Below are 14,667 nucleotides of genomic sequence, written 5' to 3'. Positions count from 1 at the left end.
CTTTCTGTCTTATTTCTCTCTCAGGGGCTGTGTATTTTCAAACACTGCTCTTTGAAATTGTGTCTGCTTTTAAGTCCCTATAGTCCATGCTGTGATCTGCTTGGATACTTTTTTAGTATTTTGAAACTTAGGGTGAAATTTGTCTTTCTAAAACTTTGGTGGTTTTAGATCAATCTTAGGCTCATCACTAACTCCCTTTTAATTAATCTCTTCGTCATAGTTTTTCATAGTCTACCTTTGCTTATAACAAAGCCTTGTGGCAAAGCAGGGGTGGGGCAGGAGCATGAGATATTACTTCCTGGGATTAGGTGGGTTCTTTTTTCTTTATTTACAGTTATTTTGAATTTGGGGCAATTTCTGTCTTTAGGTTATCATGAAGGCATCGTTTTTATGAGTTTTGTTTATTCTTCTTGTTGTTCTATGTTGGTTTTGGAGGAAATGTTGAGAAATGGGGACCTAAGTCACCACCCTTGTCTTCTGCAACCCTGGAGTTCCTAAAGCTAGAATTTTTAAAAATACATTTTTTTACTTTTGGGAATTTCTCTTGATGTCATATTATCTCATTAATAGGCACAATTCTATTGATAATGTTATCTACACTTTACAGATGAAGAAATTGAGGTCCAGCAAGATTTAATAACTTGAGAGACATCACACAACTAGAAAGTGGTAGACATGATAATTAAATCTAAAGTGATGCCAAGTTCTTGTTCTTTCTACATACTATCTCCCTGGGCAATTGAACTTACAAACTCATACATTAACAACTACCACAGTCTAATACATTTTAGGGAATATTAATATAAACTGTCAATTTATTCATCTGTTCCTTGTCTGTTATCCTGTGTCCCTGTTATATTTCTAGTAGCCTCTTCTCCATTGGTTGCTACTCCTTGACCTACAAAGGTGCATCCTCCTTGCTCTAGGTGATACAATGCACATTAAGTACTGTCCCAAGGAAAATTGATTCAATAGATGTTAGTTTTGTTTGTTTTTATCCTAATAGAGTATTCCACTCTACATTCTCCCCAATCAAACATGCCGTCATTTCCCCCTTAGCCCAGTTTCACTATGGAAGGATCAGTGTACATTCATTGTGTTTTCAAAACTCACTGCAGTGTGAGGTTCCGTCCCACTGAACTGAAACTATCCCTGTGCCGAGGCTGTAAAGTCTCCTAGCTCAGTGTGAATGATCGCCCCACATAGCAGCTGGCAACAGCTTTTGGGAATCTCCTTTCAGGAGTGGGGTGTAATTTAATCTGCACCTTAGGGGTGCTTAGTTGACATTTGAAGTACCTTAATCAGGAATGCATACTCTAGGGGTAGTTAGTTAACATTTGAAAGCCCCTAATCAAGATTCTATACTCCAGAGGCAACCAGTGCATCCAATACTGCTCTCTCAGTCTGCACCAGTGGGTGTGTTAATTAGAATAAAAGATGTTAGAGGTAATTTTTCATTGGTGAACTGAATGGTATTTAAGATAAGTAGTTGACCAAGTCCCTCCACTGGGATGTAAATGGAGGATAAGGATTTGATGAGGCCAGTAGCCTACCACGGTAGGTCTAGAGCTTGTTTGGCCCTGTGCTTGCAGCCGTTGGTGGAGGATTTTGTCAGCTCACCTGGCCAGTGGAGCGTGTTAAGTCTCTATAACCCTACGTGGGCCAAATCCTGGTTGACTGCCTGCTTCTCCACCCAGAGCTCATTGCACACACACTCTGGCTCGACTTGTTTGCATTTCTTGTCCACAGACATGTTATTCTCAATTTTGAGCCCACTATTTCTTTTTAATTTCTTAATTTATATTTTGTGTATAATTGTGTTTAGAGCAGATTGGATATCTCAAGTATGAATTTACAGTGCCATTTTGATCAGAAGCATAAGAATTATTTTTAAGTGGTAACTTTCTTATTTTCTACTTGAGAATACTGACAGTGTTCTGAGGCCAGGCTCCCATCTTTGGGGGCAGCATTGTGAATGTGTAATTCTCTGGATATTTTGTGGTCTAATTGAGCTTGGTAATTTTTTGAAGGTTCTTTCTTATATTGAATTCTGTTCAATAGTGGCACATAGTTCTCCTCTTAAATAGGGGTAATGTTTTTGAACACAACATGTAAATTAAGTTCTATAGATTGAAATCATTTATATGAACTTTACATAATTTATGTCCTGTGCATAGTGTAAGGAGTGACGTCTATAGGAGTTTATAGTAAACAGTACTATTATCTCTTGTACTTTAATTGACATGTATAAATATAAATGATAAATAAAACAGCATATTTAATAAAACTTTAAGTGTATTACCAGGGCCCTTATCTTCTGCAGTTGGATGAAATATGTGTATAGGCATGGCATGGGTTACTGATCTTCTTACCAAACATACTGAGAAAAGAAAGCAGCCAGGGACTAGTCTAGATTGCTTTCCATATTCACTGGGAAACAAAAAAGTAGTTTTCTTTCATAAGATACTTAGCTGCATAAATGGATTATTCACCTTGCTTATCTGTTATTAAATGGGCTTTTATAATATTGGTATACATAATTAACTATAAGCCTTGGAACTAGAGATATCCAGAGTTAAACCCTAGTTAATGGAAACAGGGAATTACAGAGTTTGAAAAGACCTTAGATAGCATCTACTTAATCTTTGCATGACTACCAAAGTGTCCTAGTTAAACCCTCCTTCCATGATACCACATGGACATGATTTATATCCACTTAGGCATATATGTCTGTACAGATATATACCGATCTGTCTGCCTTATCTATCTGATATGTCTGTTTATCTGTCTAGGACTATGTGTGTGTGTATAAAAGAAACAATTGGGACCAATAGCATTTTAGTAGAAATAATTGGTTAAAGAACATCAGAGTCGTAAATGTAAACATTTAGCACTGTCCTGTCAGTGAAAATCTTCAAAACCAAGTTGAAGAAATCGTCGCTTGATAAGGTCCTCAGCAAAAATAAAAAAGAGAATTGGGAGGGACTTCCCTGGTTGCGCAGTGGTTAAGAATCCGCCTGCCAATGCAGGGGACACAGGTTAGAGCCCTGGTCTGAGAAGATCCTACCTGCCATAGAGCAACTAAGCCCGTGTGCCACAACTAGTGAGCCTGCACTCTAAAGCCTGCGTGCCACAGCTACTGAAGCCTGCGCGCCTAGAACCTGTGCTCCGCAACAAGAGAAGCCACCACAATGAGAAGACCATGCACTGCAACGAAGAGTAGTCCCCGCTCGCTGCAACTAGAGAAAGCCTGGGCACAGCAAAGAAAACCCAATGCAGCAAAAATAAATAAACTTATTTTAAAAAATAAGAGAATTGGGAAAGGAAGTACAGTATTTATAATTTTAAAGTGTTCTAAAACCAACACGTTGAGTACATAGTATAACGATAGAGATACATACAAGAGAATGATTTAGGGTTTATTAGTTTGGAAAGATGTATATTTTGTGCTAATGGTTGTGTGAGGCCTTACTGAATTTCAGCTAAATTATTTTTATACAAGGTTTTTTCCTTAAAGCACCAATAATTCTATCTGACCTCACAGGCTTTTTGTGGTTATCAGACTAATCTTCATGGTTGATTATATTCTTTTTTTTTTTTTGCAGTACACGGGCCTCTCACTGTCGTGGCGGAGCACAGGCTCCAGACGCGCAGGCTCAGCGGCCATGGCTTACGGGCCCAGCCGCTCCGTGGCATGTGGGATATTCCTGGACCAGGGCACGAACCCGTGTCCCCTGCATCAGCAGGCGGACTCTCAACCACTGTGCCACCAGGGAAGCCCTCTTTTTTTTTTTTTTAACATCTTTATTGGAGTATAATTGCTTTACAGTGTTGTGTTAGTTTCTACTGTATAACAGTGAATCACCTATACATATACATATATCCCAATATCCCCTCCCTCTTGGGTCTCCCTCCCACCCTCCCTATCCCACCCCTCTAGGTGGTGGTAAAGCACCGAGCTGATCGCCCTGTGCTATGTGGCTGCTTTCCACTAGCTATTGCTTTTACATTTGGTAGTGTATATATGTCAGTGCCACTCTCTCAGGTCGTCCCAGCTTACCTTTCCCCTTCTCCATGTCCTCAAGTCCATTTTCTACGTCTGTGTCTTTATTCCTTTCCTGCCCCTAGGTTCTTCAGAAGCATTTTTTTTTTTTAAGATTCCATGTATGTGTTAGCATACGGTATTTGTTTCTCCCTTTTTAACTTACTTCACTTTGTATGACAGACTCTAGGGCCATCCACCTCACTACAAATAACTCAATTTCATTTCTTTTTATGGCTGAGTTCCATTGTATATATGTGATACATCTTCCTTATCCATTCATTTGTTGATGGACACTTAGGTTGCTTCCATGTCCTGGCTATTGTAAATAGTGCTGCAGTGAACATTGTGGTACATGACACTTTTTGAATTATGGTTTTCTCAGGGTATATGCCCAGTAGTAGGATTGCTGGGTCGTATGGTAGTTCTATTTGTAGTTTTTAAGGAACCTCCATACTGTTCTCCATAGTGGCTGTATCAATTTTTATTCCCACCCACATTGTATGAGGGTTCCCTTTTCTCCACACCCTCTCCAGCATTTATAGTTTGTAGATTTTTTGGTGATGGCCATTCAGTCTGGTGTGAGGTGATACCTCACTGTAGTTTTGATTTGCATTTCTCCAGGGATTAGTGATGTTGAGCATCCTTTTGTGTGTGTTGGTAATCTGTATATCTTCTTTGGAGAAATGTCTATTTAGGTCTTCTGCCCATTTTTGGATTGGGTTCTTTGTTTTTTTTGATATTGAGCTGCATGAGCTGTTTGTATATTTTGGAGATTAATCCTTTGTCAGTTGCTTCATTTGCAGATATTTTCTCCCATTCTGAGGGTTGTCTTTTCATCTTGTTTATAGTTTCATTTGCTGTGCAGAAGCTTTTAAGTTTCATTAGGTGCCATTTGTTTATTTTTGTTTTTATTTCCATTTCTGTAGGAGGTGGGTCAAAAAGAATCTTGCATTGATTTATGTCATAGAGTGTCCTGCCTATATTTTCCTCTAAGAGTTTGATAGTTTCTGGCCTTACATTTAGATCTTTAATCCATTTTGAGTTTATTTTTGTGTGTGGTGTTAGGTAGTGTTCTAATTTCATTCTTTTACATGTACCTGTCCAGTTTTCCCAGCACCACTTATTAAAGGGCCTGTCTTTTCTCCATTGTATATTCTTGCCTCCTTTATCAAAGATAAGGTGACCATATGTGTGTGTGTTTATCTCTGGGTTTTCTATCCTGTTCTATTGATCTGTATTTCTTTTTTTTGTGCCAGTACCCCACTGTCTTGATTACTGTAGCTTTGTAGTATAGTCTGAAGTCAGGGAGCCTCATTTCTTCAGGTCCGTTTTTCTTCCTCAAGATTGCTTTAGCTATTCGGTGTCTTTTGTGTTTCCATACAAATTGTGCAATTTTCTGTTCTAGTTTTGTGAAAAATGCCATTGGTAGTTTGATAGGGATTGCATTGAATCTGTAGATTGCTTTGGGTAGTATAGTCTTTTTCATAATGTTGATTCTTCCAATCCAGGAACATGGTATGTCTCTCTTTCTGTTTGTATCATCTTTAATTTCTTTCATCAGCGTCTTATAGTTTTCTGCATACAGGTCTGTTGTCTCCTTAGGTGGGTTTAGTCCTAGATATTTTATTCTTTTTGTTGCAGTGGTAAATGGGCGTTTTCCCTAATTTCTCTTTCAGATTTTTCATCATTAGTGTATAGGAATGCAAGAGATTTCTGTGCATTAATTTTGTATCCTGCTATTTTACCACATCCATTGATTAGCTCTAGTAGTTTTCTGGTAGTATCTTTAGGATTCTCTATGTATAGTATTATGTCATCTGTAAGCAGTGACAGTTTTACTTTTCTGATTTTGATTCCTTTTCTTTTTCTTCTCTGATTGCTGTGGCTAAAAGTTCCAAAACTATGTTGAATAACAGTGTTGAGAGTGCGCAACCTTGTCTTGTTCCTGATCTTAGTGGAAATGGTTTCAGTTTTTCACCATTGAAAACGATGTTGGCTGTGGGTTTGTCATATATGGCCTTTATTATGTTGAGGTAAGTTCTCTTCATGTCTGCTTCTGGAGGGTTTTTATCATAAATGGGTGTTGAATTTTGTCGAAAGGTTTTTCTGCATCTATTGAGATTATCATATGGTTTTTATCCTTCAGTTTGTTAATATTTTGTGTCACATTAATTGATTTGCATATATTGAAGAATCCTTGCATTCCTGGGATAAACACCACTTTATTTTGGTGTATGATCCTTTTAATCTGCTCTTGGATTCTGTTTGCTAGTGTTTTGTGGAGGATTTTTGCATCTATGTTCATCAGTGATATTGGCCTGTAGTTTTCTTTCTTTGTGATATCTTCGTCTGTTTTTGGTATCAGGGTGATGGTGGCCTCGTAGAATGAGTTTGGGAGTGTTCCTCCCTCTGCTATGTTTTGGAAGAGTTTGAGAAGGATAGGTGTTAGCTCTTCTCTTAATGTTTGATAGAATTTGCCTGTGAAGCCATGTGGTACTGGGCTTTCGTTTGTTGGGAGATGTTTAATCACAGTTTCAATTTCAGTGCTTGTGACTTATCTGTTTATATTTTCTAATTCTTCCTGGCTCAGTCTCAGAAGGTTGTGCTTTTCTAAGAATTTGTCCATTTCTTCCAGGTTGTCCATTTTACTGGCATAAATTTGCTTGCAGTAATCTCTCATGAGCCTTTGTATTTCTGCAGTGTCAGTTGTTACTTCTCCTTTTTTATTTCAAATTCTGTTGATTTCAGTCTTCGCCCTTATTTTCTTGATGAGTCTGGCTAGTGGTTTATCAATTTTGTTTATCTTCTTAAAGAACCCAGATTTCAGTTTTACTGATCTTTGCTGTCATTTCCTTCATTTCTTTTTCATTTATTTCCGATCTGATCTTTATGATTTTTTTTCCTTCTGCTAACTTTGGGTGTCTTTTGTTCTTCTTTCTCTGATTGCTTTAGGTGTAAATGTTGTTTATTTGAGGTGTTTCTTGAGGTAGAACTGTATTGCTCTAAACTTCCCTCTTAGCACTCCTTTGCTGCATCCCATAGGTATTGGGTCATCATGTTTTCATTGTCATTTGTTTCTAGTTATTTTTGATTTCCTCTTTGATTTCTTCAGTGATCTCTTGGTTATTTAGCAGTGTATTGCTTATCATCCATGTGTTTGTATTTTTTACAGTCTTTTTTTGAATTGAAAGAATTTATGTCTATTTTGCAATGAACAAAACTAGGTATTATACATACTTGAATAGACAGAAAAATATGACTTTCACAATATAAATAAATGCAGTGTTCCAGTAGGAAGTAAATACAATTCAGTATAATTGCACTGTTTTAGAAATCAATCATAAGGAATAAACAGAGAGAAATGCAGACAAATATGTGTATAAAGTAATGTTTGCTCTAACAAATATTAAACTAAATGTTCAACAATGAGGAAATTGTTAAATATACTATGAGATACTATGCAGATCTTTAAAGTTACATTCGTTTTTTATCACATTTTAAAAAAATTCAAACAGAAAGTCACAAAAATTATAATCATCCTCATCAGTTCCCTCAGTCCCATGTAATTAATCTTTTTTTCATCTTGATCTTTTGTCAGCACTTTTATGAATTCATCAATTTTCCATTAGAGTTCTGAAAATGCTTATTCATTCAGTTCAGCCGTATAGTCAGTTATCAGAAACCTGTACTTGTCAGAGTCTTTTCCATGAACTCCTTGAAGATGAAACCCTTTTATAGGAACATTTTTGCAAAAGCATCAGAGTACACCCAGGACTGTCTGTAAATGACAAAAGACTTAAAAATGACCACGGTTAAAGATTTGATGAAAGTTCATAATAATGCAATTGACAAGGAAATTTAGTTATTTCTGAGATATACATTTAAAAGTAATAACTAGAATTATAACTTATAACATTATACCAGAACATATAAGATTTTTAGGAATTCCATGTAATGTCTGAAACATTTATATTAACATATTTCCATACAAATAACCCAAAGAAATTTAGTATTAGTTGTTTTTTTAATTTTTACATTTTATTTTATTTATTTTCTTATACAGCATGTTCTTATTAGTCATCAGTTTTATGTACACAACATCAGTGTGTACATGTCAATCCCAGTCGCCCAGTTCAGCACACCACCATCCCCACCCCCCCGTGGCTTTCCCTCCTTGGTGTCCATACATTTGTTCTCTACATCTGTGTCTCAACTTCTGCCCTGCAAACCGGTTCATCTGTACCATTTTTCTATGTTCCACATACATGCGTTAATGTACGATATTTGTTTTTTCTCTTTCTGACTTACTTCACTCTGTATGACAGTCTCTAGATCCATCCACGTCTCAACAAATGACTCAATTTCATTCCTTTTTATGGCTGAGTAATATTCCATTGTATATATGTACCACAACTTCTTTATCCATTTGTCTGTCGATGGGCATTTAGGTTGCTTCCATGACCTGGCTGTTGTAAATAGTGCTGCAAAGAACATTGGGGTGCATGTGTCTTTTGAGCTATGGTTTTCTCTGGTTATATGCCCAGTAGTGGGATTGCTGGATCATATGGTAATTATGTTTTTATTTTTTTAAGGAACCTCCATGCTGTTCTCCAGAGTGGCTGTATCAATTTACATGCCCACCAACAGTGCAAGAGGGTTCCCTTTTCTCCACACCCTCTCCAGCATTTGTTGTTTGTAGATTTTCTGATGATGCCCATTCTAACTGGTGTGAGGTGGTCCTGTAATTGATATGTAGTCTCATAGTGTTGTGGTCGGAAAAGATAGTTGATACGATTTCAATTTTCTTAAATTTACCAAGGCTTGATTTGTGACCCAAGATATGATCTATCCTGGAGAATGTTCCATGAGTACTAAAGAAGAAAGTGTGTTCTGTTGTTTTTGGATGGAATGTCTTATAAATATCAATTAAGTCCATCTTGTTTAATGTGTCATTTAAAGCTTGTGTTTCCTTATTTATTTACGTTTTGGATGATCTGTGCATTGATGAAACTGGGGTGTTAAAGTCCCCTGATATTATTGTGTTACTGTCTATTTGCCCTTTTATGGCTGTTAGCATTTGCCTCGTGTATTGAGGTGCTCCTATGTTGGGTGCATAAATATCTTGCAGTTGTTGTATCTTCTTCTTGGATTGATGCCTTGATCATTATGTAGTGTCCTTCTTTGTTTCTTGTAGTAGTCTTTATTTTAAAGTCTATTTTGTTTGATGTGAGAATTGCTACTCCAGCTTTCTTTTGATTTCCATTTGTGTGGAATATCTTTTTCCATCCCCTCACTTTCAGTCTCTCTGTGTCCCTAGGTCTGAAGTGGGCTTCTTATCGACAGCATATATACGGGTCTTGTTTTTGTATCCATTCAGCCAGTCTGTGTGTTTCGGTTGGAGCATTTAATCTACTTACACTTAAGGTAATTATAGATATGTATGTTCCTGTTACCATTTTCTTAATTGTTTTGTAGGTCTTTTCCTTCTCTTGTTTTTCCTGCCTAGAACAGTTCCTTTAGCATTTGTTGTAAAGCTGGTTTGGTGGTGCTGAATTCTCTTAGCTTTTGCTTGTCTGTAAGGGTTTTAATTTCTCCATCAAATCTGAATGAGATCCTTGCTGGGTAGAGTAATCTTGGTTGTAGGTTTTTCTCTTTCATCACTTTAAATATATCTTGCCACTCCCTTCTGGCTTGCAGAGTTTCTGCTGAAAGAGCAGCTGTTAGCCTTATGGGGATTCCTTGTATGTTATTTGTTGTTTTCTCTTGCTGCTTTTAATATTTCTTGTTTGTATTTAATTTTTGATAGTTTGATTAATATGTGTCTTGGTGTGTTTCTCCTTGGATTTATCCTGTATGGGGCTCTGCACTTCCTGGACTTGATTGACTATTTCCTTTCACATATTAGGGGAGTTTTCAACTATAATTCCTTCAAATATTTTCTCAGTCCTTTTCTTTTTCTTTTCTTCTTCTGGGACCCCTGTAATTCAAATGTTGGTGTGTTTAAAATCCCAGAGGCCTCTGAGACTGTCCTCAATTCTTTTCATTCTTTTTTCTTTATTCTGCTCTGCGTTAGTTATTTCCACTGTTTTATCTTCCAGGTCACTTACCCGTACTTCTACCTCAGTTATTCTGCTTGATTCCTTCTAGAGAATTTTAAATTTAAGTTATTCTGTTGTTCATCATTGTTCGCTCTTTAGATCTTCTAGTTCCTTGTTAAACGGTTCTTGTATTTTCTCCATTCTAGTTGCAAGATTTTGGATCGTTTTTATGTCATTACTCTGAATTCTTATTAAGGTAGACTTCCTATTTCCTCTTTATTTGGTCTGGTTGGCTTTTACCTTACTCTGTCATCTGCTGTGTTTTTCTGTCTTCTTGTTTTGCTTAACTTACTGTGTTTGGGGTCTTCTTTTCACAGGCTGCATGTTTGTATTTCCCACTTTTTGGTGTCTGCCCCCGTGGGTAAGGTTGGTTCAGTGGGCTTTGTAGGCTTCTTGGTGGAGGGGACTGGTGCCTGTGTTCTGGTGGATGAGGCTGGATATTGTCTTTCTGGTGGGCAGGACTGTGTCAGGTGGTGTGTTTGGGGTGTCTGTTAAGTTATTATGATTTTAGGCAGCCTGTCTGCTAATGGGTGGGTTTGTGTTTCTGTCTTGCTGGTTGTTTAGCATGGGGTGTCCAGCACTGTAGCTTGCTGTTCGTTGAGCGGAGATGGATCTTATCATTGAGATGGAGATCTCTGGGAGAGCTCTCCCCTATTGATATTACATGGGGCTAGGAGGTCTCTGGTGGTCCAATGTCCTGAACTCGGCTCTCCCACCTCAGAGGCTAAGGACTGACACCCCGCTGGAGCACAAGACCCTGTCAGCCACAGAGCTCAGAGGAAAAGGGAGAAAGAAAAGGAAAGATAGGAAAAAAATAAAATAAGTTATTAAAATAAAAGTAAAAAAAACTATTAAAATAAAAAAATTAAAAAAGTAATAAAAATAGAGCAACGAAACCAATAAACAAATCCACCAATGATAACGAGTCCTAAATACTATACTAAGATAAACATAAAAATCAGAAACTAGTCAGTCGCATACAGCAAACCCCAAGTCTACAGTTGTTCCTGAAGTCCGCCGCCTCAGTTTTGGGATGATTCCTTGTCTATTCAGGTATTCCACAGATGCAGGGCACATCAAGTTGATTGTGGAGATTTAATCCGCTGCTTCTGAGGCTGCTGGGAGAAATTTTCCTTTCTCTTCTTTGTTTGCACAGCTCCTGGGGCTCAGCTTTGGATTTGGCCCCACCTATGTGTGTAGGTCACCTGAGGGCGTCTGTTCCCCACCCAGTTAGGACGGGGTTAAAGGAGCGGCTGATTGGGGGGCTCTGGCTCACTCAGTCTGGGGGAAAGGAGGGGTATGGAATGCGGGGTGAGCCTGTGGCGGCAGAGGCCAGTGTGACATTGCAGAGGCCTGAGGTGCGCTTTGTGTTCTCCCGGGTAGGTTGCCCCTGGATCCCAGGACCCTGGCAATGGCGGGCTGCACAGGCTCCCGGGAGGGGAGGTGTGGAGAGTGACCTGTGCTCGCACGCAGGCTTTTTGGTGGCTGCGCAGCCTTAGCCTTTCATGCCCGTCTCTGGTGTGCACTCTGATATCTGTGGCTTGAGCCTGTGTCTGAAGTTCGTTTAGGTGGTGCTCTGAATCCCCTCTCCTTGCCCATCCTGCAACAATGGTGTCTTGACTCGTAGGCACTTCCAGACTTTTTCCCAGGCTCCCTCCCGGTTAGCTGTGGTGCACTAGCCCCCATCAGGCTGTGTTCACGCAGCCGACCCCAGTCTTCTCCCTGGGATCTGAACTCCGAAGCCCAAGCCTCAGCTCTATATTATTTTTTAAATTCCCTTTTAATTTTTAGCTGGTGTAAGTGAAATAGATAATATAAATTAATTAATACTGGCTCTGTTCAGTGTTTATGCTCTAGGAGATTTTGGGAGACAAACAGAAAGATAAGGTTGTAAACAAATGTGCCATTTGGGGCTGTGACATTTTATTATTCATACCTTGCTTATTTGTTATTTTTTAATAGGCTATCATATTAGTGTGCATATAAGTAGCTGTATGCCACTTAATCTAGGGGCTTATTGATTTCAACTACGTGTACCTCATTACCCAAGCACTCTTGCAGCAGGTGCCTGAGATGTTTAGGTGGCCCTTTGCATGTGTCCTGTCTGTGCTTCATATGTGCTCTTGTGAAGACCATTTTTGTCCCAGCTGAATTTCTGTTACCTTCTTGCCTGCCTGAAGCTCTGCTTATAGTTTTGTTTCATTTTCCCCCTCTGCCACGCTGAATTTAGATGGCTCCCTGGTTGCTAAGTACTTTGCTGCTGTTGAGGTTGGTTTTGCAGCATGGAGTGATTCTGTGGCCTGAGGTGTCTAGCTCTTCATGTGTGAAACAAAACCAGTAACTAAAATGTCTGTTATTGGAATGTCACGTCTGGAAATATCGATGACTTTTTTCGACTTGCCTTCAGAATTGTCATGTCAGTTTAGAGGCTTTAAGCCTTCTTGGTTCTACACCCAGTTTGCTACTATTAAGATACTTAAAATTATGGTATCATCAAATGCCCTCTACACTGTGAAGGAAACCATATGGATTTGGTCATTCTCTGTGTGCTTCTCTCTTGTGGGTTTCAGGGGTCTAGTGAGGTGAAGTAAGGCAGCAGAATTATGCATAAATCTGTAGAGGACTTATTCACTTAAGAACAAATTTGTGTAAGTAATTATATCATGGGTGTCATTAAATGAACATTAAATGTTCGTACTTAAGTGCATTTTATGAGTTGCGAGCAAAAAAAGAGATTGAGAATAGCCTACATGTCATCTGAAGTAGAGGTTTCAGAGATGTTATACAGTGGTTAGAAGGACTTATTCCATATACTGGGATATTTCATTCTTCCTTAAATAAGTAGATTTCAAAACACTCCAGTGGTGTTGAACAACTTGGAGTGGTTTGTGTTGTACAGTTGAGCTTGAATCTAGTAAAGAATGTATATGTTCTTTCAGGATATCACATTTTAAAAACCTTTCAGTTGTTTAGAGGAGTGGAGGAGAGGGGAGGATGGGGACAACTTTGTTAGGGTCCATCTTTAGGCTGGTATTCACTTTTGCTTTTGTCTATCTTAATCCAGCCATTTGTAAAATGAGAGAATTATTTTTGGGCCAGAGGTTTTCAACCTATAGTTCTTTTGATAGTTGTGGAAACCCCTGAAGTCATATGAGAAGTTTTGTGTATATACACGTTAGTTCGAGGGAAAGGCCTGTGGTTTTCAGTAGGTGACAGAAGTCTCAGATCCCAGCCCTGCCCTCTCCCCAGCTCCTGCAGGGGTTAAGAACCACTGTTAGAAACCAGATGGTTTGGATGAAAGCTGTAGTCTAAACATCTGCAGAGACTTTCGACATATAATACTACTCAGAAAACTTCCATGCTTTAGTAAGACCTGTCTTCAATAGATAATGATGCTTTGGTGGACATGTTTATAAATAAAAATAGAATGTTGTTCTTTTGTATTTATGAGATACTCTTCATTACTCTTTTCCTCAGTCTTGTCTGACTTGTACCTATTATTTTTCCTTTCTTTTTCCTCATCTCTCTTATTGGTTATAATTTTAACTTATTTACCTTTTCTGTTCCACATGTATGTATGATGTCATTTTATCAAGCTACTTATCTCTAACTAATAAGTAGGAATTTTAGACTATGATCTGGCTCTTTGGAATTCTCCTGCAGCACCAAGTATGGCATTTTATAAACAGTGAAGGTTAATAAATGTCACCAATGTTAATAAATGACTCACTGTAGAAATGGTAGTCTGTGGAAAAATTTCTGTGGAGATTTGCTTACTTTTAATTTCTTCTCTCTCTTATTAATTGATGGGTATTAATATGAGGAACGTAACTGTTTTTGTGTGTGTGTGTGTGATTCTTTGATAGTTACTGTGTAAGTATAATTTAATTTCAAATTTAATTGAAAAACCTCTCTGATTCCTTTAAGGGAATAACTGCATTTTTTAGACCCGTTCTGTTTTTTGATTTGCTGATAGAATCTGTGGCTATTTATTAATTTTTTTACAGTGAAGGAGATAAACCTTCAGGACATCAAGGAGGATTTGGAGTTGGATCCAGAGGAGAACAGCACCCTTTTTATGGGTATCCTCATCAAGGGGCTGGCCAAACTGAAGAAGATCCCAGAGACAGTTAAGGCGATCAAAGAACGCTTGGAGCGGGAGCTGAAGCAAATTGTGAAGAGGTCTACAACCCAGGTGGCTGACAGTGGTTACCAGAGGGGAGAGAACCTCACGGCTGAGAACCAACCAAGGTAGGTGGGGGTGTGGTTTGTGTGGGTTTTTTTTTTTTTGGTTGCGTTCGGTCTTCACTGCTGTGTGCAGGCGTTCTCTAGTTTAGGCGAGCAGACGCTACTCTTTGTTGCAGTGCACGGGCTTCTCATTGCAGTGGCTTCTGTTGTTGCGGAGTGTGAGGTCTAGGCACGTGGGTTCAGTAGTTGCATCCCATGGGCCCTAGAGTGCACAGGCTTCAGTAGTTGTGGCGTGTGGGCTCAGTAGTTGTGGCACGTGGGCTCAGTAGTTGTGGC

The 14,667-nt window shown here is 38.7% G+C and overlaps 1 protein-coding gene across 3 annotated transcripts in view; it reads left to right on the top strand.

Annotated features, from left to right (window-relative positions):
• EXOC4 (exocyst complex component 4) overlaps window positions 1-14,667 on the top strand; it is an 815,814-nt gene that overhangs the window by 83,486 nt on the left and 717,661 nt on the right. For all 3 annotated transcript variants that reach the window (XR_009541913.1, XM_060156642.1, XM_060156644.1), the window contains exon 6: window positions 14,151-14,394. Coding sequence is in view for 2 of the 3 variants with exons in the window: in XM_060156642.1 (XP_060012625.1) it covers window positions 14,151-14,394 (244 nt within the window). In the remaining variant the exon portion in view is untranslated. The remainder of the gene's footprint in view (window positions 1-14,150; window positions 14,395-14,667) is intronic.

Source organism: Lagenorhynchus albirostris, chromosome 8 (assembly GCF_949774975.1).
Source record: "Lagenorhynchus albirostris chromosome 8, mLagAlb1.1, whole genome shotgun sequence".
NCBI classification, from domain to species: domain Eukaryota; kingdom Metazoa; phylum Chordata; class Mammalia; order Artiodactyla; family Delphinidae; genus Lagenorhynchus; species Lagenorhynchus albirostris.
The sequence above is the reverse complement of the archived record's forward strand: the minus strand, read 5'-3'. Positions and strand labels throughout refer to the sequence as shown.